The sequence below is a fragment of the Zootoca vivipara genome, chromosome 16 (assembly GCF_963506605.1).
Source record: "Zootoca vivipara chromosome 16, rZooViv1.1, whole genome shotgun sequence".
In the NCBI taxonomy this organism is placed as follows: Eukaryota; Metazoa; Chordata; class Lepidosauria; order Squamata; family Lacertidae; genus Zootoca; species Zootoca vivipara.
The window spans coordinates 7,518,776-7,544,577 of NC_083291.1; the positions used below are offsets into that span (position 1 = coordinate 7,518,776).

General features: G+C 45.1%; 1 protein-coding gene across 7 annotated transcripts; it reads left to right on the top strand.

The window, feature by feature from the left end:
- The first annotated feature begins 1,146 nt into the window (after nucleotides 1–1,146).
- On the top strand, nucleotides 1,147–25,366 carry LOC118075403 (programmed cell death 1 ligand 2). Of its 7 annotated transcripts, XM_035097352.2 has the most exons (7): nucleotides 9,194–9,703; nucleotides 16,037–16,105; nucleotides 17,977–18,333; nucleotides 19,904–20,203; nucleotides 20,513–20,656; nucleotides 21,638–21,670; nucleotides 23,545–25,366. In XM_035097352.2, the coding sequence occupies exons 1-6, from the start codon at nucleotides 9,655–9,657 to the stop codon at nucleotides 21,655–21,657; spliced, it is 939 nt and encodes a 312-aa protein (XP_034953243.1). In that variant the 5' UTR covers nucleotides 9,194–9,654; the 3' UTR covers nucleotides 21,658–21,670; nucleotides 23,545–25,366. The 7 variants fall into 7 exon arrangements, with proteins under 7 accessions (XP_060124805.1, XP_060124806.1, XP_034953243.1 ...); XM_060268822.1 differs by lacking the exon at nucleotides 9,194–9,703 and adding an exon at nucleotides 1,147–1,246 and having other exon boundaries at nucleotides 21,638–25,366; XM_060268823.1 differs by lacking the exon at nucleotides 9,194–9,703 and adding an exon at nucleotides 1,186–1,217 and having other exon boundaries at nucleotides 21,638–25,366.
- Nucleotides 25,367–25,802: the final 436 nt, after the last annotated feature.

A 25,802-nucleotide genomic window follows, 5' to 3' on the forward strand; every position in this document is an offset into this window, starting at 1 on the left:
GGAGGGTCTCCGTGTGTGGATGTCTAAGCCATTCCTAGGATTTGGCCATTAGCTACTCGAAATCCCTCCAAGTGTTAGTAACCACCTTCACTACTGTGTCCTTGAAACTGACTTTTTTTCCATTCTGCCCGATGAAGGGTTCTGGTAAGCGTGCATGTTGGGGGAATAAAAAGATTGCAAAGTGTTGTTGTGTCAGTTCGGAACTGCCTTTGTTGCTCTTCAAGCAAATCCCAGGCATGCCCTAGGATTGCCCCAAAGAGTGACTTGATCTGAAAGTGAGGGAAAAGGAAGTATTCTGTTTTCTCACCATGTAGCCTTTGGTTTTGGTTAGCATTGTGCTCTTGGCTGGAGTAAAAAAGGTTATTGGTCTACCATGGACCTTGGTGTTGCTCTTACTACTGTTCCTCAGAAACAACTACTGTCCATAATCTGTTCCCTACTACAGTGTTTCTCAACCTTGTGCCTCCAGATGTTTTGAGACTACAATTCCCATCATCCCTAGCTAGCAAGACCAGTGGCCAGGAATGATTGGAATTGTAGTCCGAAAACAGCTGGAGGCACAAGGTTGGGAAACACTGCCCTACTACACCACTCAGAGATTGAGGTGGCATGTAACAATATAAATGCAATAATATGTTTAAAATTTATAAATGCTTCAAATACCAATGATTAAAGGCACTTTTTAAATGTTGCTTGATACATAAGCTTTGTAGCAGCTATTTCCGCGTCTCACACCAACCTATGGAACATTTATTCATCCTAATAGTGACTTTTGCACTGTTTTTGAGCTTTAGCACCAGAGTGGGTGTTGGAAATGTGTGACAATAGGCTTACGGTATATGACAACTGACCTTTTAAAATAAGGTTTCATCCATTGTTGCTTCTCGTTAGCCTGTCAGCACAACCATCCTTCTTGCAAACATGCCCCACAGTCTGATGAGTGAATTAAATAAAGACTTTCGTTCCTAATGCTAGTTCAAACAAATCTCTCTTTTGTGTCACGCCTGGGAAATTTTGCAAAAACATTTCACTGATACAGCCGAGAGAGAGGGCTTCTTTTTTGATAACTTATCGGTCAACAGGGGTGGGAACGTGGGTGGAGAATAAAGAATTGGGAGTGTTCTTCCAGTGGGGAAAGAAGCTAAGAAAGTTCAAGAGGAAGTTCACTTACCACCTGAAGCAGATGAGATCAGAGGCTTCCAATTGCTGTCTGCAAGGTAGACTCAAGCCCGTCTTACCCATTGAGGTTAGTGGTGTGGGGCGCCGGGGCGCCAAGTTCTAGAGGGCGCCAGGTGAGAGTCCAGGGAACACCGAACGAGCGTGCTGAGTGAACGAGGGTGCGTGCGCCGCTCCCACCAAGCATCGGCTCTGTTTTTTCCCTTTTAGCCTGCAGGCGCCGAATTATGTGGGGCGTCAGAAGGCTAAAAGGGAAAAACCAAGTCAATGCTTGGCGGGAGCAGAGCATGCACCCTCGCTCGCTCGGCGCAGACCCCCCGCTTACTCGGTGTGCTGCTGGCTGTGGCCACCGCGGCATGAAGCAGTCAGGTGAGCCAGGAGGCGCCGTGTCCAGCCTCCTCTTCCCCACCGGAGGGGCCACCCTCCAGCCGCTGCCCGCCTCCTCCAGCCCTAAAAAAGGGTCAACCCTGGGAAAGGGGGGGCACCGGAGGGATCTTTGCACCAGAGCACCAGGTATGCTTAAGACAGCGCTGGGTAGACTAGCTTGTATTAGCTTGTGCAAAGGGCAAGGCATAAAACTGTACCAGTTTCCAACAATATTTGTGTGATTTGGCTCTGGCTTTGCTTTTTTTAAAAATGCAATTTGTATTAACCTTTTCCATAAACGGATAGACACATGCACATATATGTAACCGAAAGAAAACAATAGGAAAGCACAGGAAAATAAAGGAAAAAAGAACTATCAACAACTATCCCGTTGAGGAAGGAATTGCAAGAAGCATATATTTTGCAACAATGCAATGTCGTGTACATGTCACAGGAGCATTGCTGATCTGGAGCAACTGATGATATTGAACAGGAACCAACAGAACACCTGTGCCACGCTCAAAGTTGTGACGAGCTCCATGGAAACTTCTTGGTAGGACTGGTGGGAGGGAGAGTATGAAAGTGCTGAGCTTGACACAGGGGAGAGGCTGAGGAGTTCAACTGGAGGCATCCCTGCCCCACTGATGCTAGACATTCCCACCGAGGTGGGAGAGATGCCTGAAACAGCCCTTGCTCTGCTTCCTGTCCGTAAGGTTTTGTTACAGCCCTGTCCAAAGTTCTGTTGTTGATCAAGGAGGGACCAAGAGTCTCGGAGGAACTCTTGCCTAAGAGCAGAAGCCACATACATAGTTGACAAGCCATAGGTTAGGAAATCCTGATGATCACAGAGTCAAGGGTCCAGAGGGAGAGCAGGAAGCAGCAGGTAGGGCTAGGAACCACAGGCATTGTTTCCAGCACCTGAGTGCTGCTGATAGTTCTGCTTAGGAAGGCCAGAGCCAGCTGGTTCTCAACAGTGCCTTCTCCTCTGTGAAGGCTGATCAGCTGCAGGTGGAGTCATTTTGCCTCCTCCCCTTCAGGATGCTATTCAACAGGCACAGCTAATCACCGTCTCGTGACAAGTTTCCCTAACAACTGGGAAGGCACCTGAGCCAGAGTCCGCCAGCGAGCTAGCCAGGTAGGCTCAGTGCCCATCTTCAAGGAAATGCCATTGGGTGTTCTGGCAGGAGCAGATCCAGTCTACTTTCAGGAGTGCCTTCTTCAGACCTCCTGAAGATCAGGGTACTAATTTACACAAGGATTCTACCTGTAGTCCAGTTGCCTCCCTGCTATAGAAGTTCACTTTGCAACATTTGGAAGGGAATGGAGTCAGTGATCGGGAAACAAAGAAGGGGAAGAAGTCAATGGGTTTGTCTCATCTCTCTCTCTCTCTCTCACACACACACACACACACACACACACCACACACACACACACACACAGAGCAGTAAGGGCAAGAACAACAGGGGAGAGATACTGTAATGACTTACTGAATTCAAAACTCCTAAATATTGAATTATTGTTTTCACTCCACTGTTTGCAAAACTCACACTTATATTCACAGAGCAGTACCTTTGTCCCCTGAGGTCCAGCGTCGAGGGCCTTCTGGCGGTTCCCTCACTACGAGAAGCCAAGCTACAGGGAACCAGCCAGAGGGCCTTCTCGGTAGTGGCACCCGCCCTGTGGAACGCCCTCCCACCAGATATCAAAGAGATAAACAACGACCAGACTTTTAGGAGACATCTGAAGGCAGCCCTGTCTAGGGAAGCTTTTAATGTTTAATAGATTATTTTATTCTTCTGTTGGAAGCCGCACCGAGTGGCTGGGGAAACCCAGCCAGATGGGCGGGGTATAAATAATAAATTATTATTATTGTGAGTCCAGTATCTCTAATTGAAATGGTTCCCAAATCAATGATTGCTATTATCTCAGGAAAATACTCACTCTAAAGAACGTCAGCTGACTAGTGGTCAAGATGTGAGCAGGGACTTTCTGACAAAGGTTCATGTTGCAAAACCTCTAGAGGATAAGAGTGCTCCCATGAGTCAGCTTTGTTGTATTATGAAACCATTATGTGGGACTGATTCATAAATGTACCTCAGAGATGGCAATAGGCATTCAAAGGCTCCTGTCACAAGGGCCACACAAAGTCACCTTCCTCCACCTTCACTTTTCCTGATAAGGATTGGCCAGCCGACACAACCCTTGGGACTCAGGGACTCGGATAAAGATCCTAGATGGGTAAACCGGCATTATATATTTATCTGGCCCACTGAACAGCTTCACACCACTGACAGGCTCTCAGTCCCCGAGAGCAAAATGCAAATATTAGCACACTATAGATTAACTTCTGTTGCAGGACTTTTACGAGCTCTGCGGGGCCGGCTCTAGGTAGAGTCCCGGTGGCGCGGGGCACTAGGGCGCCAGGCCGGTAGGCTGGGCGCTGCGCAGCAAAGCCGCGCGGAAGCCATGCTGCGCCCTGCGAGGGCGGGGGCGCCGGAGCGATCTCCGCCCCTCAGCGCCAGGGCGCGCGACCTGCTCGAGACTGCCCTGGAGCTCTGTATAAAACTTTTTGTTTTTCACTGTATAGAACTTTTTTGTTTTTGTTCACACACCACTTACTGTACTCTCACTGCATTTCCAGTGGTTCATCTTATTTTTGTCTCTAGACAAAGTGTGAAGCGATTTGCATAGGGGTAAAGACCCTAGCCACCCCCACCCCATGTCCCCCAGTATGTACACAAAAATAAATGAATTGAATTGCTGGTGTGAACAGCTAGCGGGGGTGGGGAGAGCTGTGAAATGCACTGAAAAAAACAACACTGTGCTCTAAAGCAGGGGTGCAAACATACAGTATATTCCTGCGTATAAGACTACTTTTTAACCCAGGAAAATCTTCTCAAAAGTCAGGGGTCGTCTTATACGTCGGGTCGTATTTCTTATACAGTGAGTATATCCCAAACTCTATATTTTAACTGGAAAAGTTGGGGGTCATCTTATACGCCCAGTCGTCTTATAGGCCGGAATATACGGTACCTTAACAAAGGTAGGGTGCCCGGCCTGCGTTTCTGTGTGCGGAGAAAAGGCATTTGCAATCTATGCTCTGCGTGAGCCTCATTGTAATCCTGCTCTGACTGCTTCCTTTGTGACCATCAGCCTCATCAGTCTTGTTGTTGTTTAGTCATGTCCAACTCTTGGTGACCCCATGAACCAGAGCACACCAGGCACTCTTGTCTTCCACTGCCTTCCGCAGTTTGGTCAGACTCATGTTGGTAGTTTCAAGATCACTGTCCAACCATCTTATCCTCTGTCGTCCTCTTCTTGTGCCCTCCATCTTTCCCAACATCAGGGTATTTTCCAGGGAGTCTTCTCTTCTCATGAGATGGCCAAAGTATTGGCACCTCAGCTTCAGGATCTGTCCTTCCAGTGAGCATTCAGGGATGATTTCCTTCAGAATGGATAGGTTTGATCTTCTAGCAGTCCATGGGACTCTCAAGAGTCTCGTCCAGCACCATAATTCAAAAGCATCAATTCTTTGGCGATCAGCCTTCTTTATGGTCCAGCTCTCACTTCCATACATCACTACTGGGAAAACCATAGCTTTAACTATAAGCAGGGCCGCCCCTACGGCAAGGCTGGGTGGCGCAGGGGGACGCCGCACTGCTGTGCCTGCGGCAGCTGCGCAAAACACTGTGCCCACCAGACAGCGGCACTGGGAAACGGGGCGGGAGGGGCGCTGGAGGGATCTTCGCACCACGGTGCCAGGGCACCAGATATGCTTAAGACGGCCCTGACTATACAGACCTTTGTCGGCAAGGTAGTGTCTCTGCTTTTTAAGATGCTGTCTAGGTTTCTCCATGGAGTTCTTCCAAGGCCATGAGGACAATTTGCCAGACATCTTTGGCGATCTGTTGGTGTTTATTGACCAGAGTCTCCTTTTATTCTTAGTGTTTTCCTATAGATTCCCCCTCACCATACCTAAATCTTGTCTGCTGTTGTTTTCTTGTACAGTATTATCTGTTTAATGATTGCCAAAGGGCTCTTCTGTGTTGACATGATTTTACTTTTGTAATTGGACTATTTATTTTTAATAGAATAGACCTCCCCCGCCGCTTCATAATTTAAATGCAATTATCTTAAAACTTCGACTCTCCAGAACACAAACCTTTTCCCGCCCCCATCTCCATCTGTGCAACTACAAGATATCCTAGTTAATGCAGTGAAAAAAGAAATGTTACAAATGTTTTTATGCATGCTGAGTGATTTTTTTTTCATGTGATCTTTTCCATGTTATTTGTGTTGGGCAAAAAGCAAAACATCTCTGGTTATGACACCCGTGATTTCCCCTCAGGCACATGATTGTGAGATAGCATGTGATTATGTCTATTTCTTAAACGATCTTCTGAGGAAAAGCCAAAGTAAAAACAAAAAAGCAGCTGTGCAACAAGATAATGGTTGCTCAGATTCCAGTCAGGAAACGAGCAGAAATGGAGGAACATTTATACATCTAAGTTTGCATGAGGGCAGTAAACAGTTCTTGCTTCTGTGACATCATCACAAGAGCTGGGGAAAATAGCATCTTCAGCCACTTCCCTCAAGGAAACCGAGTTACTTTAAGAATGATGGTGGATCATTAATCCAAAGTGTAGCCACTCAACTTAGAATTTAGAAATACAGCATGGAGGCAACTTTGGCATAAACTAGCAGACCCTTCAAGTGTCCCTATTTTCCAGGGACAGTCCCGGATTTACAGAAGCTGTCCCAGTTTCTAATTTGATCATGGAATGTCCCGCTTTTCCTTAGGGCATTCCTATTTTCATCAGAGAAATGTTGGAGGGTATGGAGTTAGGCTACCTCCCAAGCCAAGGAGATAAGTAACTATGCAACCTTTAGCAGACATCTGAAGGCAGCCCTGTATAGGAAAGTGTTTTTTGTTTTTTTTTAAGTATTATGTCTTATGTTTTTGTATATGTTGGAAGCCTCCCAGAGTGGCTGGGGCAACCCAGTCAGATGGACGGGGTAAAAATAATAAAATAATTCTTATTATTCGGATTATGGACTAGGGTGGCCCCAAGTTTAATCGGAGAAATGTTGGAGGATATGAACTAGGTCAGAAACCTTGTTTAACAGGGCTATTCAGAGTGAAAAATCCATGCCCCACGGCCTGTTGTTGGCTCCTGTGTTGAGCAGTGGAAGAGCAAGGAGCTGGGCCAATCTGAATAGTCTCGCCCTGATGTAACGGATTGACACGGTTTTGAAATATTTATTCCTAGGTAAAGGTAAAGGGACCCCTGACCATCAGGTCCAGTCGTGTCTGACTCTGGGGTTGCGGCGCTCATCTCGTTCTATAGGCTGAGGGAGCTGGCGTTTGTCCGCAGACAGCTTCTGGGTCATGTGGCCAGCATGACAAAGCTGCTTCTTTTGAACCAGAGCAGCACACGGAAACGCCGTTTACCTTCCCGCCGGAGCAGTCCCTATTTATCTACTTGCACTTTGATGTGCTTTCGAACTGCTAGGTGGGCAGGAGCTGGGACCGAGCAACGGGAACTCACCCCGTTGCAGGGATTCGAACCGCCGACCTTCTGATCAGCAAGCCCTAGACTCTGTGGTTTAACCCACAGCACCTACCTGGCTGGAAAAGAGTTCATCCACCTCCAGCCTGACTGATATAACATTCTGGTGGGGGCGGGACTGTTCCCAGTTTAAAAGGAGGGAGCAGCGGTTTTGTGAGTTGAGGAGAGGGAGAGGGAGTGGGTAGGTGTGAAGAAGAAAGTATAGAGGCCAGGATAGTGGGGAATCTAGATGAGGTTTTGGAAGGCTCGATGTTAAATGTTTGACAGAGATTATCTACAACTGAAACATATCTTATAAACACATGAAACGTTAAAGAAACAACTATGTTCTAAGGTTAATAAAAATTCTTCTCTTTTGTGCCAAGAAGTATCGTCATTATTTTTCCGGGACTCACAGAAGTGGTAACTCATTAGAGGACAAAACTTACCTCAGGAAAAGAGGCAAAGGTTTGTGTCTTAGAGTAACACTGAGGAGGCTTAGGAAGATAACCTGGGGTGTCCACAAGTTGCCAGCGTGGAAAGGGCAAACTTTTGCAGTAGGGGGAATCAAGCCAAGAGAGAGACCCTTTACTGGTGGCAGGAGGTTATTCTATTAAACAGCCTAGAGTTTTTCTTTGATACCAGGCCACGTGAGCTGGAAGGAGAGTCTCTTTACTTATAAACCCACAAGAATAAAAGGGTTTATTTGGGGGCGGGGGGCGGGAGAAGAGTGTGTGTGGCTTAACCTCTGGATTCCTGTGTCACATTTTAGTAATAGAGAGGGGGGCATTCGTCGCACCCGACATCACACACTCCTTCCCCAGGTGTCTGCTGCAAACACAGAACAAACACCTGCAAAGATTCTGGCCTTTGCCTGCACAACTGTACATGCCAAGGCTTACGCAGAATGGTTCCAGAATATGGGTAGGTCTTTGGGTGTACAACTTCTCCTTACAGAGGTGAATGCTGAATGCTCAGGCATTGTGGGAGGAACATGTGATGCTGTGGTGTATCTGCTCCGCACAGGAGCCCCGTCGCTTGCGAAAAATCCTGAAACGAGTCATTTGTGTCATGAAGATGCATGTAACATAGCAAGGTTTTCATTAACATGCTGGATGCCAGAATAAAGATTTTTAAAAAGGTAAAGGACCCCTGGATGGTTAAGAGCAGTCAAAGGCGACTATGGGGTTGTGGCGCTCCTCTTGCTTTCAGGCTGAGGGAGCTGGTGTTTGTCCACAGACAGCTTTCTGGGTCATGTGGCCAGCATGACTAAACCGCTTCTGGTGCAACGGAACACCATGATGGAAGCCAGAGCGCATGGAAACGCCGTTTACCTTCTTGCCGCAGTGGTACCTATTTATCTACTTGCACTGGCGTGCTTTCGAACTGCTAGGTTGCCAAAATATACTTGGTTAAAAGAGGGGGCAACATTTCTTCTCAAAACACTTGAGAGCCCTTGAGAAATATTTGGGGACTAAAACTATGAAAGGTGAAACATGAAGGATTTGGGATTTTTTCAAATTTGCCACAGAGAATCCTTTGCGTCACGTTATATTTTTAAACATATGCATGCTACCATGAGACCTAGAACTTTGTTGTTGTTTTTTAAGGTACAAGAGTCCAGATTTTCAGGACTTTGAAAATATTTACTTCACAGTCCTTATTTTATGGTATACGAAATGATTGGTCATTTACGTATCAGTGCACTTCCTAATTTGGGTGTATAATGTGAAAAACTGGATTTATATCAGGAACGTTTGATTCATCATTATTTCTTGTCAGCTGCCTGGATTTCTTGTCAACCATTTAGAGTTTTTATTACAATCAAGCAGTATATAAATTTTGTTAGATAATAATGAAGATGTACATTATTGGTGTTTTCTTCATAGATGGACAGAGACAGCAAAGTAGGATGATAACAGCAATGTTACAGTGTGCTCATTACAACATATTCATGAACGAGGATGTATTTTCTGATGATATATTTATTATTTGGTCTGCATATTTGCATCATCAGTTATTTGCATTCAGGCACTTGAAGAGGGAAGCTCTTGGCTCCTTTAAAAAAAGAAGTTTACATACTCTTTTCCAACTAAAACCAGTCCATTTGAGGGTGTTATTTCACCAACTCGTAAAAACTATAGCACTCTGAGTTTCCTTTTCTCCTCCTCCTCCTCCTCCTTCTCCTCCTTATGTTTTCCCTACCACCCCGAAAACTACAATACACATTCACCACTTCCTTTTGCAGAGAGTCTCTCTGGGCTTAGAGACAGCATAATCGGAGAAGAAAGCGCAAAGTTAAGCCATAATCTTTGTCATTCATCACCTAGGAGTCCACATTGGATAAGCCAAATTCAGGGTGCTGAACAGCTGTCAGCTTGCTGTTATTTTCAAACAAAGCCATGCTCGTGCTGCACATGTAGGTCAGATTAAAATGAAAGAGAAACCACAAGCACTTCATTTCCCGAAAGAAGCTGGCATCTGACTCTAACCACTTTCCTCAGAAAAGCTAGTAGTTGAAGTTCAGCATTTTATTCACGAGAGGAGACTCTGGCAATGAAGCATGATACCTTGTTCCTCTCTGACTGTCTCAAGGCACAGACATCAAGGAGGTACTCTTTTGCCTGGGAAAACAAATTCCACTGTGGAGGAGATCTGCCTTAAATCTTGAGGTGAATATAATTCTGATACAGAACATCAGTATTTGTAATACGCTCTAGAACAAATAATTTGTCTGGATTGTCAGGCAACTCTCTTGGCATAAAGAAAAACATGAGATGTGAAGGGAATTGGTGAAGATTAATCATGGCCAAAACTTTAAACAAGGAAAGGAGTGTGTGTGTGTGTGTGTGTGTGTGTGTGTGTGTGTGTGTGTGTGTGAATTTTTATGTCTTTATTGACATTATGCAGTGGGCAGAAACTAGATCTCTGGTAGATCTCTAGGTGATTTGCAGTAGATCAGACCCCCAGTTGTCTAACAGTCTCCTCCCAGTCTAAAGTAGGGATGTGTGCCCATTATACCTTTAAAACACATTATTTCCCTCAAAGAATTATGGGCACTGTAGTTTGTTAAGGGATGGCTTGGAATTTTAACTTTGTGAGGGGTAAACTACAGTGCCCAGTATTATAGGAGAAGGGATGTAGGGTTGCCATAGGTCCTCTTTTTCAGTGGTACAATTTCTGTCCAGGCGGATTTTTTGAATTTGCCAAAATGTCCTCATTTTTTTTCTTTGGTACTAAAGGGAGCATGTGAGCGCTCTGGAACTGCCATTCCGGGAGTGTTAAAATTGGACAAGAGCTGATTCAGACATGTGTGTTTGGTTATTCTTTTACTTTTTTTCAACAGTTGTCTCCTTCTTTCCCATAAAAGAAAAATAAATCAAGGAAGCAAACAATGTGATAGGAAATTAAAACAATACCAAACAATAAAATGCATACAATTAGGCTAAAACAACAATAATCTCGAAGTCATATGCTGGAGGGGGAAACCAGTTCATCAAAAGGAGTGCTGTGATGAGGCTGAACTTCCTTTCTTGTTGTCAACATCAGAAAGCCCCCATCCTGTGACTTACATCCTGTGCTTAAGATGGAGGGGGAACAGGGCCTTAGAGGATTATCTCGATAATGAAGCTGAGAGCCAACATGACACACTGGTTAAAGCTTCTGGGCTGAGCCCATAGGTCCATAACAAGGATCCTGAAGGATCAAGCCATATTTCTTCTTCTCTGCCGATCACTTGTAGCCGAGTAAAATTGTCATTCCATAAACACGGTTTTAAAAGTGAGTCAGTAAGTGACTGTAGAGGCCAATCCTGAATCCACATGTCCTTCCACAGTGGGGACATAGGTTTTCGGGCGGGAGTTGATCATGATGAGGGTTTGCCGAACGTGCCTTGCTCTTAGCACATTTCTCCCATTTGTCCTGAGTTTGAGCATCTTCAAAGTCCATGGCACGTTTGGTAAAAGCTGTTCTCCAATTGGAGCGTTCACAGGCCAGTGTTTCCCGGTTGTCAGTGTTTATATTACATTTTTTAAAGATTTGCCTTGAGAGAGTCTTTAAACCTCTTTTGTTGACCACCAGCATTACGCTTTCCATTTTTAAGTTCAGAGTAGAGTAGTTGCTTTGGAAGACAATAATCACACACCCAAACAACATGACCATGTTGAAGAATCATTGCATCCAAACAACATGACCAGTCCAACAAAGTTGATGTTGAAGAATTGTTGCTTCATGGTGATCTTTGCTTCTTCCAGTACACTGGCATTATAGGGCTATCTAGGCAAGCATCTTCTCTCCCACATCCCTCTCTGCCCCCCACCCCAGGCCTCTTTTTTGCTCTTCAAAATATGGCAAGCCTAGAATAGTGTGTACTTACTTACAATGTGCTTTGAAGTTAGTATACATAGCCACAACAGAACCCTAAGGCGGAGACCAGGAGTAGACTACGGTGGGAAGGACTTGTGGTTCTGATACGGATCACGAACTTTTTGCCCTGAGTTTGTGCTCAGAGGCATCTTTATTAATTCCTAATGTATGTCTGCTCTCTCCCATTGGTAGACTCCAGGGTGGTAGTAAAAAAAACACTCCCGACAAAGTCCAAAAAACCCAACGAAGTCCAAAGTCTGCCCCTCCTCCCCAGTTTTTAGACTGTCCTATAACAAATGTTAACAAAATCTGGTCTGAAGCTCAACATCAAAAAACCCAAGATCATGGCCACTGGTCCCATTACCTCCTGGCAAATAGAAGGGGAAGAAATGGAGGCAGTGAGAGATTTTACTTTCTTGGGCTCCTTGATCACTGCAGATGGTGACAGCAGTCACGAAATTAAAAGACGCCTGCTTCTTGGGAGAAAAGCAATGACAAACCTAGACAGCATCTTAAAAAGCAGAGACATCACCTTGCCGACAAAGGTCCGTATAGTTAAAGCTATGGTTTTCCCAGTAGTGATGTATGGAAGTGAGAGCTGGACCATAAAGAAGGCTGATCGCCAAAGAATTGATGCTTTTGAATTATGGTGCTGGAGGAGACTCTTGAGAGTCCCATGGACTGCAAGAAGATCAAACCTATCCATTCTGAAGGAAATCAGCCCTGAGTGCTCACTGGAAGGACAGATCCTGAAGCTGAGGCTCCAATACTTTGGCCACCTCGTGAGAAGAGAAGACTCCCTGGAAAAGGCCCTGATGTTGGGAAAGATTGAGGGCACTAGGAGAAGGGGACGACAGAGGACGAGATGGTTGGACAGTGTTCTCAAAGCTACGAACATAAGTCTAACCAAACTGCGGGAGGCAGTGGAAGACAGGAGTGCCTGGCGTGCTCTGGTCCATGGGGTCACGAAGAGTCGGACACGACTAAACGACTAAACAACAACAACAATAACAAATGTTCTTTATCCCATGACAGCTTTACTGCTCTCTCTCTGTACACACACACACACACACACACACACACACACACACACACACATTTTTAATTGGAGATTTTATTGTTGTCGGCCATGTTGTCAGCATTGTTTATGGAAAGGCAAGGTACAAAGGTGATAAATTAATGAGCTAGTTGTGCAGAACAACACATCCAGGTAAAGCTGCAGACTGCTGTCCATGTTAGATGTTCCACCTGGCCAGTTCAAGACTTGCTGCACACATCTGCAGCAGCATGCGCTGTACGCATGGGAATCTGGTGCCTCACAGCAGCAGCTCAGAAAGGGTTGGGGAAGCAGTGGTCTTCTCCAAGCAGTAGTGGTGCTGTGCTGATGGGCAGGAGTGCCAATTTGGCCCTGTGACCGTGGGTGCCCAGAGCCATGGGTGCCATGCAACGTGCATGGCCTTGGCACCAAAATTTGTGGGTGCCTGGCTCCTTCATGGAGGAACCTATGCTTATGGGGATAGGTCAGGGGAGTTGGGGGCAGTAAAGTCAGCAGAACTCCTGGTTGGAGTTCTCATTTCCTCCCCGTTTCTCCTTTTCACCCTTAATCTCAGAAGTGACAAGTAAGAACACTGGGCAAAATGATGAGTGAGATCTATACTATTTCTGGGTTGTCCCCTCTGTTCCCCATGGAGAGTTTGCATGAAGCATAGGTTGGGCAATTCAAAGCAGAGGTCTAGTGGTGAAAAAATGAGTTTCCAATCTTACTTGGCCTGCTCTCTCTCTTTTTTAATCATTCATGGCAGCATATTTGTGTCAAGGAATGTGTGCCTCTCAGCATGTGCAGAAGCTGCATCTGGAGAAGATATGGGGCAGGCTCATGATATACTTAAGGCTATCATGCTAACTATTGAAAATGAGCGTAGCTCAGCCTTGCATTTCCTTGCTTTTCAGCACAAGGTAGCCTGATCAGGATGTGCTCTGAAGTTCCTACCTCAGATGGCAAATATTGGGTGTAGCATTAAGGTGGAAAATGTAAAATATATCTCATCCTTTGGCCCCGAATATTTGTGCTCCTTGCAGTGGCGAAGCTGCATGTTTTGCTACCGGGGGCAGAGAGCAGGTGGGGGGGGTGGCTGGCGCCCCCGGGGGTGTGACGCACACCCCCGGGGGCATGGCACGTATCCCGGGGGTGTGGTACGCAACCTGCGAGGGTGTGGCACACCGCCAGCAGGGGCGTGACGCGCATTCTGGGGGCGGGGCGTGCCATTTGTGAAGGTATGGCACACACGCATGTCCGGGGGGCCCCACCGCGTTGGCACCCTACCGAAATAGTGGTGCCGGGGGTGGTCCGCTCCCTCTGCACTCCCGTTCCTCCGTCAGTGGCCCCTTGCAGTGGTGATGAGGGTTCAGCCTCCCAATTGGTTTCCTTGCATCTACCCTGTCCGAGACCACACCACTGTTGTTGGTTCTTGGCTCAAAACCAATATCAAAATGCATTTTAAAATGTATATTTTGAGAGAGAAAGGTTTCGGGGAAATGACCGCATTTTCCCATGTATAAAACGATGGGGTTTTTTGCTTTAAAAATTAGTCAAAATTTGGGAGCGGATGGTGAATGCACAGGGGTTCGGGTTCTGGCTCTTGAAATACAGCAACCCTAACTATTTTTAAATGTTGATTTCTTAATTTGGGGTTCCAAAAAAATAGGGGTCGCCTTATACATGGGAGGAGCGTCTTATATGTGGAAAAATACGGTATATAGAAAGTTAAGTTTAAAGTACAGTAATACCTCCGCAAGCATCCGCCTTGTCTAGCGTCCATTCTGGCGAATGTCTATGGCAAACCCAGAAGTACCGGAACGGGTTATTTCCGAGTTTGCAGTTCATGCATGCGCAGAAGCGCTAAATCGCGCTTCGCACATGCGCAGAAGCACAAACCGCTCCACGCTTGTGCGCAGACGCGGTGCTTTGCCCTGCATCCTTTTCGGCTAGCGGCCGGGGCTCCGGAACGGAACCCGGCCGTAAATTGAGGTACGACTGTACATATTTAAGTGTGGTTTTTGTGAGAGGGAGATCATACACACACTCTCTCTCTCTCTGATTAATGTGGCTATGGGATGAGACAGACTTACAACTAAACACATAATGCGAGTGATTTGGATGAAAAATAGGCTGATTCATCCATTCCTGGTTGTCACACCCTATACTAGCTGACATCTCCAGCTGTCATGCAGCTAGATCAGTTCCTGTTGGTTAGAACAGTTCCTCTTGGAAGGCTGTATGAAGCATACAAACTGATGCCGTCTTGGAGCTAGCCAGGTATGTGTTCATGGAGCTTGGGGGGGGGGGAGTCTTGCAAGTTTGGCACCTTATTACTTAAATTGCAAATTGTATGGAACAATGACTTCCCTTCGTCTCTTTCCATGCTTCATTTTACCTATCATGCATCCCATTCAACCATTCAAATCAGTTTCCCACTTTTACATCCATCAGAAATTATTTGCTCTGTTGATTTTATCTCAATGCTGCCAGTGTTTTCAGCTGTACACAGTTATTTTGCATATATTCAATAAATGTTTTCCACTCTTCTTTAAATGTATATTCTTCTTGCTCTCTTATTCTATATGTTACCATAAATTATGTCAATTTAAGGTGTCAATCCTCTTTAGTTGGGACCTCGCTCACTTTCCGTTTTTGGGGCCAACAAAACACGGGCCGCAATTGTTGCATACATAAATAACCTTTTCTGACCAGAAGCCTGGAAGAGGCACGAGGGAGGGAAGTGGGGGGGGGAGGAGTTACTGAAAACAAACAAACAAACTTCTATGACACCTAGGAATTTCAGTCTTGGTTATCCCCAACAAAAAGGACTCTGTTTTTTTTTTGTGAAAGTAATTTTAAACATTTTTTTTTCAATTCATTATAAATTATTTCCCAATACATTTTTACCTTTTTACATGTCCACATGAGAAAAAACATTTCCTCCATTTCTTTACATTTCCAACACATCTGATTCTGTTTTATCAATCTTAGCCAGCCTACTCGGAATTAAGTACCATCTGTTAATCATTTTCAGGTACGGTAATTCTCTTTCAATGAATAACATGCAGTAAATTTCAGGTCGCTTCTCCAAAGTTTCTCCCAAAGGTTGAGCTCTATATCGTGTCCTATATCTATTGCCCAGTGTGTCATTGAAGCTTTAACAAGCTCATCTTTTGTTTCCCATTCTAGTAGAAAGTTATACATTTTGGACAAAAGTTTATCCATATTTTATAAAAGTTATTTTTCAAATTGTGAGCCATGTTTATTGTATTTCTTACCCACCCAGAACGGGTTACAGCAAAGCAATGATGCAATTTAAAATCAGATAAAACGAATACTTAATAGTTCATCGAAAGTACAGTTTAAAACAGAGAATAAAGTCAGGTTCAAAACATGTATCTCAGCTGTCAAATTCTCTTCTTTTAGGGGTATATTACTGAATCATAAAGCTGCTTTAAGTGGGAAGACATGCATTCTTTGGCAGAGCAGTTGTTTATATGCCACAATGTAGGATGTTTATCATGTCGACATTGCCTTTCAGATATGTCTAGGCAAATGTCCAAGCTCCTGCCAATTGTGCTACTGGAAATCCATCTTCATATGATTGCAGGTGAGAGCTTTCATTTGGGCAGGTTTACAATGAAATCCTCAAAGAGTTGTACATTTCCCTTTGGATTTGAAGTCTAAGAGCTTCAGAGCTATCTGGAAGGCTTGGGTGGGGTCACACATTCCTGAATGCTAGGGTCAGAAAAAGTCTACCATTGTGGATGGAGGGTTGCAATTCTTGGCTGCTGGGCATTTTCCTTCCACCTTTGCAGTCCGCAGGAAATATTCCTGAGCCCTGAGATGCTCTTACGGTACTTAGGTCTCTGTCACTTTGTGTCCCAAATGGGTTGTGCCTTTGGTCTGTAGTAACAGCAATGGAATGTGTCCTCATGGGGTCCAGGACATGCACGTGATCCCAGCCTCATAGAGTGGTTCAGGGAGGGTGGTGTGAGAAGGACAGCGCCCTTCGCCCTTCGACCCTATCCTCACCCTCACTTTGCAAGGCCGGGATTGAAGGGCGCATGGCTACTGTGTAATATTATAATAATAATAATAATAATAATAATAATAATAATAATAATAATAATTTATTATTTATACCCCGCCCATCTGGCTGGGTCCTCATGCGCCCCCCCCCAAATGTGCCTGGAGCCATTGTCCAGGCAGCCCCCTTACCCCAAGCTACGCCCCTGTGTAGTGATGCCCAAAGGACTGTATTTTCTTGTGGATTCAAGGACAAAAAGGCAGGCAACTGGAAACAAAATCCGCTCTGCAAAAGAAGTAATCTGTTAGCAGGGCTTGGGGGGGGGCGCGGGGCTGTCACCTTTTGCATCGCTGTTCCTGAATATGTCCATGTCTAAAATTATCCATGATTTTAGAATCTCCCTCCTGGTACACTTCCATGTAATTCAAATTGGTCCAACACAAAGAGCCTGGAGGAAACACCGTTTACCTTCCTGCCACAGCGGTACCTATTTATCTACTTGCACTGGTGTGCTTTCAAACTGCTAGGTTGGCAGGAGCTGGGACAGAGCAATGGGAGCTCACCCCGTTGCAGGGATTCAAAATGCTAACCTTCTGATCGGCAAGCCTAAGAGGCTAAGTCAGGCATGGGCAAACTTGGCCCTCCAGCTGTTTTGGGACTACAATTCCCATCATCCCCGACCACTGGTCCTGTTAGCTAGGGATGGTGGGAGTTGTAGTCCCAAAACAGCTGGAGGGCCAAGTTTGGCCATGCCTGGGCTAAGTGGTTTAGACCACAGCACCACCCGCATCCCTAGGCTGAGCAAATGCTGTTCAATAACCATAAATGATGAAGGAGGAGTGGCTAAACAATCGTCCAACCAGGAGTGCCAATGTGAATTAAATTTTTAGAGGGCCCATTTGAGCTCTGCCCTAATAATCGATCACATGGCATGGCATGCCACACATCTATTGAATGACAATACCCATCAACTTTTGGGGGGGAGGCCAGGCGAAGGTTTGGCTCCTATGGGTCCAACAAAGGAAGAAGATGTCTACAATATCCCGTCTCTCTATCAGCATCCTGAATGTGTTAAATGCATAGTTCCTGAGTATGCATGAAATTGGTCTTATGGGAGTTTGAAGTTTGATCCTGGTTGTGTGAAAATTTACTCAAATACTTTTTTAAAAAAATGGCAGCAAATCATGGCATGATTTTACAGAAACTCATTTAAAGGGCCCAATTCTGCATTACCTTTACACTATAGTGTGGTGACATTGGCATGGGAAGGGGCTACCCTACTGAAGCAGTCATGTCACTAAGCAGTCATGTCAGTAAGTTGTGAACAAGAAGAAGACATGCCAACCAGAAATCCACACTCTGTTGATATCAGACTAACTGGGCTTCTTCTGTTCCGCATAAATCCTGGCGCTTCCAGGATAAGAAACTCATGCTTTGTTTCAACCTCTCAGCTTTATTCACAGTCAAAGTTCTTCAGCCACGTTACACTGCGGAGTATGGGAGTGATGTGATTATGGGATGTCACTTTCCAGTCCATTCCCCATTAAATTTGATGGGACTAAGTGTCTCGTGGCAAAGAAAGCTGTCACTGGGGGACAAAGAAGTCTACAAGCTCAACAATGGCCAAGAAGACCTCACCCATCAGGATTCCGATTATCACGGGAGAGCGTCATTGTCGCGTGAGGAGTTAGACAAAGGACTTTCCTTGTTGTCTATCGCCAACGTAAAGCCCACAGATGCGGGAGTTTACATCTGTGTTGTTAAATACGAGGGAGCAGACTACAAGTACATTACTTTGGAAGTTGAAGGTTGGTAGCTGCAGCACCTACAATATATATATATTGTAATATTATTGCACCCAAGCAGTGAGAATTTCAGAGATTGATTTGCAGCATTCGTTTCCCCCGGAGGTAAGAATGCTGAATACACCGTGTCATTTTAATCCTTTGTTTCTTTTTCCCCCCTTTTAATTTTTATATCTCTTTATTGTTTAAAATCAGTACATTTATAGAAGAGAAATACATAGAAATAAAAAAATACAAAAATTTACAAGCAAACCTACATACATTTAAAGAAACAAATAAATACTGTAACATCCAAGCTGAAATTAGCAAATTTAACATGATCTATCTTATTTATAGGGACCCAGGTGGCACTGTGGTTAAACCACAGAGCCTAGGGCTTGCTGATCAGAAGGTCGGCGGTTCGAATCCCTGTGACGGGGTGAGCTCCCGTTGCTTGGTCCCAGCTCCTGCCAACCTAGCAGTTCGAAAGCACGTCAAAATGCAAGTAGATAAATAGGAACCGCTACAGCGGGAAGGTAAACGGCGTTTCCATGTGCTGCTCTGGTTTGCCAGAAGCGGCTTTGTCATGCTGGCTACATGACCTGGAAGCTATACGCCGGCTTCCTCGGCCAATAATGCGAGATGAGCGCGCAACCCCAGAGTCGGTCACGACTGGACCTAATGGTCAGGGGTCCCTTTACCTTTACCTTATCTTATTTATATATCCAACCATGAAAGTAATTTAAAACCTGAAAAGAAAAAGGTTAAAAATGACTTCCAATTAATCTCACTGTGTTTTGTCTAGTAGTTACATCTTTCGTATATAATTTCTTTGTAGACCATTACAGACTTCTATTTGTCTCCTACAAGGGTCAGTCTAATTCTGCCAAGAGGTTTCCTTTTATACCACAGTTTTCTAAATAATCTTTGAAGATTCTCCACTCCTTATAGACTGTTAGTTTTGTTTGTCCCCTTATCCTTCCCGTCGCCTTTGCGAGTTGCAAAGTTCCACAGCTTTGAACAGACAGAAGGTATGCAGAAGGTTTGAAAAGGACTCCTATGTATATACAGCTGTATGCAATGGTGGTTGGTCCTCTAGGTCTACTTCTTTCGTATCTTTAAAAAAGAGTTAATTATTTGCAGTTATTTATGTGAGAATTTGGAGAAGAAGAAAAAAGAGTGGCTTTTGCATGTGCTACAACTTTCAACACGTGTGTGTGTTATTGGAATTGCAGGGTTAGTTAGCACTGTATGTGTCTCTAGGTTTGAGAGAAGTATGCAGAGTTTGCACTCCTGTTTCACTTCAAGAAAACTAACCCCCTGCTAACCTCGTGGCCCAATCAGGACAAGCAAAGCAGAAAGCCTTGGCTTCTCGTTATGCCTGAACGAGATCTCCTGGTTTGCTTCTTCCAACGTATTTTAAAGATGTGCACATTCAATGCAAAATGTATGCAATGTCCTTTCTTGCTTAGTTCAAAGCATGGGTCTTCTCTTATATCCTGATTGCGTAAATCAAACAAAAGGAAGAGAAGCGGGGAAAGTGCCACCAAAATACTGCAAAGCGCTCTGTGATACTGTCCTCCGCCTCTTGCAGCACCCTACAAAAGAATCAATCTACAGGAAAGAAGAGAGGAAGAAGACTTGATCTTAACTTGCCATTCAGAAGGGTACCCCCTGGCTGAAGTTTCTTGGCACTATGATGAGAGGAATCTGAACGCCAGCATACATGCAAACACTACACATGAAATGACAAGTGATGGACTTTTCAACATAACCAGCACCCTGAGAGTCAGACCAAGCACCCCTGGAAACTACAGCTGTGCATTCTGGAACCAGGAACTGAATCAGGAGACATCAGCCCACAAATCAGTGGTTTTGCCAGGTAAAAACTTAGGTATGGCTTCACGTTAATCTGTAGCATGCCCCTACAATCAGCTGGTCCCAAGGGCGAGTTAAATACCAAAGTGCACCACCAGCAAGATGTACCAATGAATGTTCTTGGTCGCATCACAGCACCTGGTGAGATTCGTAGCGTTAGCTCGCTGTCCATACGAGAAACAGCTTCAATTGCAGGGAGAATTATGAAAACAGTTGGGGGGTTTTAAAATTCCAAATTAATTATATCCTGCTGCTTTGGTCAAACTGAGCAATGTATCAGATCATGTGCGGGATAATATACATATTTTAATTTTCTTGTTTACAGATAAAATATCTCCAGAACATAATGGGGGGAAATCTCCCATCTCATTCATCCTACCAATTTGTCTGCTGGCATTATTTTTACTCATAGCAATTGCCATTAAAGTCCAAAGGAGCAAGTCAAGCACAAAGCTGCGTACTCAAAAAGGTGAGAGACTATGGCAAGACTTGGGCTCTTGGAGTTATTTCCGTATGTGTGGGTTTTGTTATATATTTACAATCTATTGGAAGCCGCTTTGGAGATATTTCAGTCAAAAGGTGGAGTATAAATCATCAAAGCTAATAAACAATTAACTTTGATCATACAGACCATAGCTGTCAACCCTCCCGTTTTTGGCGGGAAACCCCCGAATTTAAATCCGTTTCCCGCTGCAACCCCGGATTGTAAACTACCCTGTAAATGTCCTGGCTCCCGGCTGGCTGCTCGCTCACTTGCCAAGTGCTGCCGGAAATCGCCTCTGCGCATGCCCGGGCATGTGCAGAAGCGATTTCTGGTGCCCAGACATGCGGACATGGGCAGCCCAGCACCGGAAGTCGCTTCTGCACATGTCTGGACTTCCGGTGCCGCTCTGCCCATGTCTGGGCACCAGAAATCGGGCAGAGCCAGCACCAGAAGTCGCTTCTGCGCATGTCTGGACATGCGCAAAAGCGACTTCCGGTGCCACGCTGCTGCTGATCCCTTATTTTCCAATCCGGAAGTTGACAGCTATGATACAGACACTGAAATTCAGTGTGTCTATTCTGATTATGGCTTAGGGGAGCACCACCCAATTTGGGGGTTGTCCACACTTCCACTTGTCCCTTTGCCTAGAAAGTACAGGTCCAAGCGATTTTGCCTTTGCCTCACAGATTTCCCTGGGAAAACCCACTCTTCGCGGCTAAATTGGAACAAACAGCATTCCGTGGAAAACCCTATTCCAGATTTCTCTAGCAATAGATAACAGGAAATATCTAAGAACAGCTACTTCCTATTGTGGGGATTTACAGCTTCACTGATGTTTTGGCACGATGATAGATTTGCTAGCGTTGCTTGCAAATTGCCACGCTCGGAAACTCTCTTTGTATAATTTTGCATGTTTCTAGGTAAACACCTACCAACATTTTGTTTCCTTTTCATATTTCTTCCCAGGAAAAAGAAGAAAATTCTGACAGTTTTTAAAGAGTATGTAATTCTGATACTGTATAATTCTTTGGCTCATTTAAAAAAAAACACCACACCTGCAGCTTTAGGCAAATCTCCAGTGAGCTTTACGGCTAAGCGGAGATTTGAACCTCACTCAAACCAGTCATAATCCAGTAGGCTTCCACTGCATCACACTGAATCTTACTGGAAGGAAAAGGTCTGTGTTGGTTTGTGTGTTGTGCACCTCTATATGCTTATTTGTAAATAACTGTGAAGCTCCAAGTTTGGGTTTCAAATTGGATTTGGGTCCATGAATCAGGCGGTGCCCATATGTATCCTACCTACATGGATCATGAATGTGCATAAGGTAAAATGAAACTCAAGCTGTGTACATGTGGATTTGTGTGATATTTCTCCCTTTGGGGGGCAGAATGATTACACAAATCATATGCAACCCACACCTCATGTTACAAGCTCTCCCCACACCTTCATGTTGTATATCCCACCACCACCAAAAGATGTTTGGTTGTGGGGGGTGGGGGTGGGAATGTAAGATAGGACCTTTTTTGTGTGGCAGAACCCAAGTTGTGTAATTCACTCCCTCGGGAGTTGAGACTAGCTCCATCCCTGATGGTGTTGAGCCAGGCTAATGTTCTTATTCCACACGGCTTCTAATGGCTGTTAAAATAAGATGGAAGGTTTTTAACTTTGCTCCTTTTCCATTCGAGTTTTAATTTTTATTTCACCACTTGGTGGTGGTGGTGGTTGTTGTTGTTGTTGTTTTAAAAAATGTGAACCACATATTTTATTTATACAACTGCGAGGCAAAGGCAATGTGAAAAGTTGTATAAATAAGAGAAGGGGTCTCTTCTGGTAAGTGTGTGAATTGGCCCTGGTTATTCCGATGAACTGAAGCGCTTGTCTGAGAAATGCCTTCTCACAATCTCAGTTGCCCACCCAGAGGTGAATTTGCCTCCTAAATTGGCCGTAGCTAAATCATACCGCCGAATGTTCGCATCGCCATCTGGCCCATCCTAATGCTGTTTAGCTGCTTCTCTGTTTATAAAAGTATTTGCATACTGGCCAGCTCATATTATTATTATTATTATTATTATTATTATTATTATTATTATTATTATTACCCTGCCCACCTGACTGGGTTTCCCCAGCCACTCTGGGCGACTTCCAGCAGAATATTAAAATACAATGATAAATCAGATATTAAAAGCTTCCCTAAACAGGGCTGCCTTCAGATGTCTTCTAAATGTTGTCTATTTCTTTGGCATCTGATGGGAGTGCGTTCCACAGGGTGGCCGCCACTACTAAGAAGGCCCTCTGCCTGGTTCCCTGTAACCTCGCTTCTCACAGTGAGGGAACCACCAGAAGGCCCTTGGCTGGACTTCAGTGTATAGCAAAGTGTTGCATAATATATCTATGGTGATGTTATTGCTTCTGAAATCCATGGCATTGTTTCCATCCAAACTATCAATCTGTTGAGTCCACCCACCGTCTCAAGGGAGAAAGGAAAGGCACGCTAGATTTACTTTAAGGACTGAAAGTGTGTTCAAATCTGTGATTAAGCCTGTGAAAAGCAATCATAATTCTCACCTCTCTTTACTATGTAAGCCGCTCTGAGAACAATTCGCAACCACCACCCACCCCGGTATTTCCTGTTTCAAACCCAAAAACTACGGATGTGACTCCGGAAATTACTCATGGTCCATCAATCTGAGAAACTGGGGGTTCTCCCCGTGTCAGTTTCTGAATTATGAAGTGTCGTATGTACCATGCACAAAGACAGGAACCTTGAACTTGTGGGACTCTGGAACATCCAGTTAAAGTAAAGGAGACAAAGGCTTTAATCCTTTCCCTTTACCACTTTCTAAAGTTCTTTGTCTTTCTGCTGTTCCAAGGAGATCTAGATCTTCAAACCAAGGATCTTACTGGGCTGACTGTTACAGACTGAAGAGCCAAAATGAAGCTGGGAAACTGTTCTTCTGAGCTGCCTGCAATTTTGCACTTTCCACTTAATTCCGCTTTTAGAAATGTATGAGGAAGCGCTGGTGCTTCAGAGGTTAATAGGACTGACACTTCTGGTTTTTGTCAGCGCTGCAGCATGTTCATTTGCTGGTATTCTTTGTGCACTTCAGCACTGTCTTTTTAAACTACAGAAAATTGGGTTGCTGGTCAGCACTTCAAGGGGTTATTTGAGTACATACATTCTGTGACTGCGTGTACCATTTCTCTGAATCTCTCCTTCCCTAGTTTCCTCGAAATGGACATGTACATGCATAGACATGCACATCAATTTATGCATTAAACATCCGTTGTTATTTTAGCTGAGTTAACTTCTTTTCCTCGAAGGGAATAGCAAAACAGCTGCACGTGGGCACTTAAGGTTCAATCGTGTATCACCTTATCAAACCAAGATTGTGACCATCCAAATGTAGCCAATGCAACATGCAGCTGAAAAACTTGATGAGCAGGGTCACATGCATTATTATTATTTTTTGCTGGACTGAACAGATGGGAGACTAACAGCGCAATCTTGTACATGTTTACTCAGAAGCAAGATCCACTGGGTTGTACTCAACGTAGCACTAGGTTCTGATAGTACAAGGATTTCTGCTTATGCAGAACTCCCCCACCCCGCTTCCATTGGACCTCCTGTGACGGGAAAGTTTGTTTTGCTGGGCAGGTTGGGTCCCCAAGTGTCTTCTTTTTCTTTTTCCCTGCCAGCAAACGGTTAACACATGGCAGCCTCTGATTGGCCAGGAGAGGGGGTTGAAAAGGAAAGGATTTGGAGAGACAGTTTTTTAGGTTAGGATAGAGCAGGCATCGGCAAAGTTATCCGGCCATGGGCCGGATCGTTCCCACGGACATTGTCCGTGGGCCGGATGGGCGCAGCGCGATGCCGTAAATGGCGTCTGCGCATGTCCGCAGCGCCAAAAATCGCTTCTGTGGCTGCGCAGACGCCAGAAATTGCACCTGCGCAGAAGCGATTTCCGGCGTCTGGGCATGCGCAGACGCAGTTTTCGGCATTGCGCAGGCGCCATTTCCAGCGCCGCTCAGCGAGTCCTCGCGCCACGCTGCGCTGGTTTAGCACAGCGCGCAGGGGACTCGCCGAGCGGGCGGCTCAGTTCACGGGTGGCCCGTGGGCCGGATAAATGGCCTTCATGGGCAGCATCCAGCCCATGGGCCAGAGGTTACCAACCTCTGGGATAGAGGTTGGGAGAATAGGTTGGGAGATAGGTAGGGAGTGAGAGGAGAGTTGGTTCTGGGGACTGGGTAGGAACATCCACTCTGAGGAATATATCAAAGCTAGAAAAAAGGAGTCACTGAGCTTAGTGTGAAGGATAGTGTGTGGTGTCCTGTAAGAGTAATAGGCCAGGAATTAACTGGGAGGCTGAGGCTGAGCCAGGAGAAGTCGAAGCTGTGAGGATACAGTCTACTTAGGTCTCATTCCAGCCAGGCGGGGAGAGATTCTTCTACAAAAAGAGAAGACTCCCCAAACCAGTTAAGATGGGTGTAGTGATCCCTTGGGTCTGTTACTTGGAGTACCTCAGGAGTAGGGTTGTCTAAGGGGTGTATAACTTGACAGGAGGTACCACCTTGTTTAAGAACCAAAGATTTAAGCAGCTGCAACAACTGAGAAAGAACTGGAGTGAAATCACATTACAATTTGAAGTATCTCATGTTTTAACCACTTTGTGTCATAAACTTTCTTTATTTAATACAGCCATTCTTGTTTATTTGATCAAAACCTGCCTGAGACTCCAAGTTATTAAGTTTTCCCTCACACAAGTCCCCCCACAAGATAATCCGGGGTAAAGGTAAAGGTAAAGGGACCCCTGACCATTAGGTCCAGTCGTGACCGACTCTGGGGTTGCGCGCTCATCTTGCATTATTGGCTGAGGGAGCCGGCGTATAGCTTCCAGGTCATGTGGCCAGCATGACAAAGCCGCTTCTGGCAAACCAGAGCAGCACATGGAAACGCCGTTTACCTTCCCACTGTAGCGGTTCCTATTTATCTACTTGCATTTTGACGTGCTTTCGAACTGCTAGGTTGGCAGGAGCTGGGACCGAGCAACGGGAGCTCACCCCGTCACAGGGATTCGAACCGCCGACCTTTTGATCAGCAAGCCCTAGACTCAGTGGTTTAACCACAGCG

Coding starts and splice junctions, on each gene's coding strand:
- LOC118075403 (XM_060268818.1), top strand. CDS start 9,655: ATGATACCTTGTTCCTCTCTGACTGTCTCAAGGCACAGACATCAAGGA. Junction 9,704..16,036: donor AAGGCACAGACATCAAGGAG/GTACTCTTTTGC, acceptor ATTGCCTTTCAG/ATATGTCTAGGCAAATGTCC. Junction 20,657..21,637: donor AAAGCTGCGTACTCAAAAAG/GTGAGAGACTAT, acceptor ATTTCTTCCCAG/GAAAAAGAAGAAAATTCTGA.